Here is a 6,696-nt window from a genome sequence, read left to right on the forward strand (position 1 = left end):
TCAGCAACATAAATTAAGTTGTCGTCACTGACGCTCAAGATGATAAAGGCTAGAGCTATTTCATCATTTCTCTCCTCCAGAGGAGTGGGCTCGTCAGGGGGGTCAGAGACACAAGTCCAAAGACCCTCCTTCACCAAGAAATATTTCATTTTTAAAGCCCATTAGTATAGTTTGTTGTAGTTAGCTTCTCAAGAAGCTGAGATGTCGATACCTGTGCCATGCTGTCTTGTGCTCCTGGTTGCTGGCTCCTCGGGCTCTGCAGATGGACGTCTGTGTAAGCACATGACTCCCCCTCAACGCTGCTGCCGTCCGGCTCGTCCAGCACCTCCAGCACCTTCGAGTCTGCCAGCTGCTGGGTGTCCTTGTCGGCAAAAGACTCCCCCTCGCTGCTGCTGGCTTCTGGCTCCTCCAGCTCCTCGAGCACCTCTGAGTCTCCCGGCTGCTGGGTGTCCTTGTCGGCACAAGACTCCCACTCACCGCCGCCAGCCTCAGACTCCTCCGGCTCGTTCAGCACCACCGAATCCTCCAGCCTGCTTCTCCACAGCTCCGCAGGGACACTGCTTTCGGCTCAGCACACGAAAGCCTCTGTTAGCTGACACATTGCTACTCCAGTGGCACTCACTCACAACTCCACCTTACTGCCAGCCGCGGATCTGGGCCCATAACCCTGTCGAGGTCCGCGCGGAATGCTGGCTGGCACGTTAGTGCCCAAGGGAGATAGAGTACCCACAGAATGCTGGAGTCAGGAACTTAGGTGCAACCACAGTGAATTTATTTACACCAAGCCACCACCTATTTACAGTTCTGAGTGTCAATATGCTCCGCAGCAACTGATACATTGAGAAGGAAAAAGATACTGTACACGCTGTACAATTATATACCTGCTGGCCAATCAGCTCATGGCTGATGCAACCTCCTAGCAATACACTTAGTGCCAGGCTGCACTGCCTCAATCCAGTTCTGGCCAGCCTCCTTGCAGTCACATGCCCACTGCTGTCACATGCTGACTGTCACTGTACTGACACCTCAGATCAAACTCATCTAAGGCCAGCCTTACCATTATGAGTGAATCACGACATGGGGACCATTATAGTCAATGGTGGTCCCCATAGGATATACTGGGGAATCAATCAGGGGATATCTGAGGGTATACGGAGGTCTGTTTTTTGAGGTAGTGGCACCAAATTTTCAGCATAGCTGCTGGTGCCTCTCTTCAAAAAACATCCCACATTTCAAAAACATTGGGCCTGTCAGGTTCCACAGCCAACAACTGAGTACACACTTGTCAGAAAGGTTATACTTTATTGCAGAGCTATAGATGCAGTAACATGGTCACTGTTGGGAATGGTGACGTTTCTACAACCACAATGGGATATAGGGTATTCGTATGCACACACATGGTGTATTCATAGGCCAATAGGCCTGACTCCCACACGCGGGAGAAGGGGCCCCAGGCCGTTAGAGCCGAAGCTGGGAATGAAAAGCTATCCCAAGCTATCCCATGGTTACATGATGCCCAGACACTACACATGCAATCTACAAGGTCAGTGATAATGAAGTACTACAGAAGCAAAGAAGGAATGCAAAAGCGGATGGTACACAGGTCAAGCAAATGAACCCCAGCCCATAAACCTCATGGCAGCATAGCTGACAGGGCCAGGGGGTCCAATTCTATGGACCCCAAAAAAGGTGTCACTATCCTCCACTAGTTTCAGTGAAAGGGGAAAAGGCATTTTAAGGCAACAGAGTCCCTTTAAATGCCTTTTGCAAGCTAGGAGTGAACTCCAAAACTGTTTAAAGGGCTTGCAGTCCCTTTAAACACCTTCTCCAAGCCAAGAGATCACCCAGAAGGTGTTTAAAGGGACTACAATCCCTTTAAACACCCTTTAACTTCAGCTGTTCGGCAGTCCTGGAAAATCCCAAATATTTTCAGGATATAGTCAGCTATTTCTGATACCAGAAAAAAATACTGAGATCTATATCCGGCTGAAAGAATAGCTGGAAAATACCAATAAGGTATTTTTCGGCTATTTTTTCAGCTCTGATATAGTCGAATGCACACATAGAAACAGAATCATTATTGCAAATTATCAGTCCTTACACTTTCAGTTGTAAGATCTGTTCTTCAAGGAAATCTTATTGTATGTTGAAATGTGATCCCTGTTTAACATACTTTCACCAGTTTTCTTAAATAGGGTCTCTGGCTTCATCCAAGTGTATTTGGGTTTATTAAAAACTGTCATGATACATTCAGCAAACCCATTGTCCTCCAGAACATTCCTCCCTGTCCAACACTACATGAAATTCAAAAATATTTTACCCTACACTGAACTAAATATGGAGCTATTTAACTATGAGTAATGACAGAACAGCATTGTTATATGAACTAGAAACAGAAAGGCTGGTTGGGATAGTGGAGATCAGAAAAGTGATAATTAGAGGGATCAGTGGGAGGCTGAATGAGGAGAGAGTCAGTGGGAATCTTTAAATCACATAATGAATGTCTTCTGCTACTGCTAAATGAGTGGTGGCTGGGCAGCTTATGTGTTTATATGTTCTAATTGTTTTGCACGTTTTTATAAATTTGTATTTTAAACATTAATTTTTTTAATGTGTGAAATGTTTTAATGTTTGCTGCCTTGGGAACCTCGAGCTGAGTGGAAAGGCAAAATAGATATGCTTTAAGTAAATAAATAAACTATGTGCTCACGAAAGCTAAGCATGTCTGAAGTAAATTAATACATACAGGACAGGTGATGCTAGTTGGCAAGACCAATACTATAGTTTTAAAAAATGCTGTGTCTATCATAGATTGGATAAATCTGTGTTTGGTGGATCAAGTGGAGAGTTTGTGAGATGTGAAGACCCTTCCATATTCCTCATCTGGACCCTGGAACAAATTCCTCAGCTGTGGAAGTGTAAGAGGATCTGGGAACTGACTCCACCTCTGATGAAAACCTAGTCCTCTGATGAAAGTGGCTCAGAGACCCTTTCCCAGGCACAGATTTCCTAGATCTTGAGGGCTCAGCAGAGAAACCTCAGCAGTGGAAGGCTCAGATAACCTTCCAGACCCAAGGTCAGCTGTCCTTCAACCACAAAGGTCCAGGACTCAAATAGGGTTGCCAACCTCCAGGTGGTAGCTGGAGATTTCCTGGGATTACAACTGATCTCCAGGCAACAGAGATCAGTTCACCTGGAGCAAATGGCTGTTTTGGAAGGTAGACTCTATAGCATTACATTATTGCCTTTACTTTCCAAATCCTGGGAGTATCAACCCTGTGCACCTGGGAGGCACAGAATTTCCAGCACAAGTTTGACACAGAGGCATTGTGGCAACCATGAGCACTTTGTATTGTGTAAATTGGCCATAAATCAGCAGCTGATTCAGCAGAATGGATTTGTCTGAATGGTGCCCTCGCAGAGCGTATTTGCTTCTCCCCCAGAATGCATATATACAAGGGTTTGTCAGCAGTCATTTTGGAGAACAAAGAGTACCACTAAGAAAAGGAAATCTAGTACGCTTTGGTTGAGTTCAGACAGGCAGTTTGAAGCAGGAGGGAGTCGTGGCAAAAAAGACCGGGAACAAATTGTTCCGGGTTTTCCCATTCACACTGCAGCAACTGATGCGGGAGCATATTGGGAGGAGGCACAAGGGAGCGTTCACACTGTTGGCCCGGAGGCACGGCTGTAAGGCGTGGCTTTCTTTTTTTGTAATCTAGAGATATATGCTTATGCACATGAGTGCATAAGAAAAATGCAGCTTTTGGCGTTCACACTTTGTTGGTGCGGGATAGATGCGGGATAATTGCGCTTTCCAGGGTTTGCTACCACTTTCACCAGGTATCTTTTAAACTCGGGAGCAAAGCGTTACAAGATGGGTTGAGTACGGGTGGGGACCGCTGGACAGATGTGCCTGTGTGAACGGCCCATTTAATCCGGTTGTGAAATGTTCTTCACACGCGCATATATCGGGGCAAACTGCCCGTCTGAATTCAGCCTTTGTTCCTGCACATAACTGACATCAGTTGACAAATGCATATTTTAATTTTTCCTGTTCCGGGGGGGGGGATGGAAGAGCATAATGTGAATTGCATCTGCTTAGCGACTATTGGTGGCATTCTTGCAATCAGTCACATTGTGAAAAACTATATCCCCTCCACCTCACCTCTGATCTCATTAGAATTGGTGATTTTTAGTAACTGCGGTAGCTCAAGTGGTTAAGACGCTGAACTGCAGGCTGTGGAGGTCAGTAGTTTAGCAGTTCAAGCCCCGAGTTGCCGCATGATGGAGTGAGCTCCCGTGTCTAGTTCCAGCTTCTGCCAACCTAGCAGTTCGAAAGCAAGAAATTGCAAGTAGATAAATAGGTACCACTTCGGTGGGAAGGTAACAGCATTCCGTGCGCCTTGGTGTTTAGTCATGCCAGCCACATGGAAACGTCTTCGGACAGCGCTGGCTGTTCACCTTTGAAAAGGAGATGAGCATTGCAACCCTAGAGTCGGATTCGACTGGCTTTTGAGCAAGGGAACCTTTACCTTTACCTTTTAGTAACTTCCACTCCTGCTAGTTGTGGGACTTTGCTGTCTGTGTAGACATCTCTTTGTGTAGACATTTCTTGACGTAATTCACCCTCAAAGGTATCATACAAATATGTGACCATCTAGCTCAGGAGTCCCCAACCTTTTTTAAGCGAGCAGGCATCTTTGGAAAGCTGACACAGGGTGGTGGGTACAACCACACAATGGCCATCACAGGAGGTATAGCCAGCCACAAGATGTCAGGGATTGAGGTTATGCACAACTTTGATTGTAGCTCTTCAGCATTTCAGACACAAGGAGGAATTTCAGACAGATGATATAATGCGGAAGAGGAATGGTTCCCAAATGGTTTCTGGTCTGTCATTTCAGACAGAACTGTTTTAGAACCGATTCCCTACCGGAATATATTTGTAATTTCACACACAAACGCTTTTGTCCCGTTTAGGAAACGGGGCTGAAGTGTTTTACCTGTCAACCACTTCCAAGTAGTCTTCAGTTTCCTCTCCCAGTTCCGATGCACTTTTTCCTACTGTTTTTCGCCCATGCGGGCGATCTCTGGCTTTTTTATTGGGAACGTTTGCTTTATAGCGCTATAACGATATAACGGTATAACGTGACAGCATTATATCAACCCCATTGGAATACCTGGAGTGTTGTGTTATAGCACTATAGCGCTATAGTGCTCTAAAGCGAACATTGAGGAAAAAAGCCTGAGATCGCCCGTGTGGGCAAAAAACGGCAGGGAAAAAGCGGTGCAGTCTGAAATGGCAAACTGCTTCAGATCCAGCTCTTTACCAGAAGGGGAAAGCCATGTGTGAAATGGCAGCCATATACCGGTTTACTCCACGACGGATCAAAAACGGCTTCAAAACGGGTTAAAAAGGGTAATGTGAAATTCCTCAAGGTCTGTTTAACAGGATTCTCTTAAAAATCAGCATATTGTTTAAAGATAAGTTCTTGCATATGTAGAGCTATACATATTGAGCTAGCTAAGAGACAATCAGCTGGCAGTATCACTCAGATCTCCAATGGCCAATTAGAACTTCTGCTGAGCCCACCCACTTCCTAAAAACAATTGGTGGGCATGAAGAAAGGTGTCAGCAGGTGTGATGGCACCCACAGGCACCATGCTGGGGACTCCCTATCTAGCTGTTTGTCCTAAATCTTATGAACTCTACAGAGAATATATTTTAATTTTATCCTCTATGTTTTCTTGTAGCACAACAACAATGCCGTCCCACATTAGGATTACAAATGGTTACATCTCAATCAACCCATCCATCTGGTTTCCAAACCAGCTGGACCAACAGCCGCACCCAGACCTCATGTTCCGCCATGATCTCCAAAGCTCTGCTCTAGCCAGCAGCTTGCCATCACCTTTAACTACATCTCTCTATGTGGCATTGGCTTCTTTTCTGTTGGATCTACTTTCCTGACACAGGAAGGATTGACATGTGCAATATCCAGAAGAGAAAAGAATGATAAGCTTCCGTCTGTTCATATCCATTCTCAATGAATGATTTCAGCTGGGCCTTCAAAAAATGGAACACTAGGATTTGTAACTGGTATATTTGTCTCTTGCCCAGATATAGTTTCAAAACTGTAAAGCTTTATTTTGTATACTGACTTACATCTTCTTTTTGTAGAAGGATACTTATTTCCCATTTTGCTATGGGTTTTTGTAAAATATATGTGTTTATGTAGATTAAAAAGGGAAATGGTGTATTTATTCAACTGGTAAACTTATATTTGTTGTCACAAAATGTTAAAATCCTTGTTAAAAGAAAGTGACAAAGGATAAATTAATATTTTCTATATTCATTTTCAGTCTACATTAATAATATTTGAATTGATATTTTGGGGAAATGGCACAGTATTCTGAAGCTTCCAACCAAATTTTTCTCCCAAGTCACCACTGCAAAAAATTTTTTAACTTTGCTGATGTTGAATGAAATCATGAGACCTTCAGCTCTCCCTTCACATTTCTACTTCTCATGGTAGCAAAAGAAAAGGAAAGTTACCATGACTTTCAGATGGCTCTAGAGCAAGAATGTTGATTAAAAATTAGGGCTGCTTCTGAAACATCTTATTAGCTAGAGAACTACAGTTAATTCACTAGAAATATGGTGGTTTCCAAGATACCACTGATAGTCATGTTAGC

The 6,696-nt window shown here is 44.1% G+C and overlaps 1 protein-coding gene across 1 annotated transcript in view; it reads left to right on the forward strand.

Annotated features, from left to right (window-relative positions):
- LOC107120433 (metalloprotease TIKI2-like) overlaps nt 1–5,971 on the forward strand; it is a 525,698-nt gene extending 519,727 nt beyond the window's left edge. Inside the window, 1 exon segment of the mRNA XM_015423132.1 lies at nt 5,755–5,971. Coding sequence (XP_015278618.1) covers nt 5,755–5,971 — 217 coding nt within the window.
- The last annotated feature ends 725 nt before the right edge of the window (nt 5,972–6,696 follow it).

Source organism: Gekko japonicus, unplaced genomic scaffold (genome assembly GCF_001447785.1).
Source record: "Gekko japonicus isolate JY-2015 unplaced genomic scaffold, Gekko_japonicus_V1.1 scaffold460, whole genome shotgun sequence".
NCBI lineage: Eukaryota > Metazoa > Chordata > Lepidosauria > Squamata > Gekkonidae > Gekko > Gekko japonicus.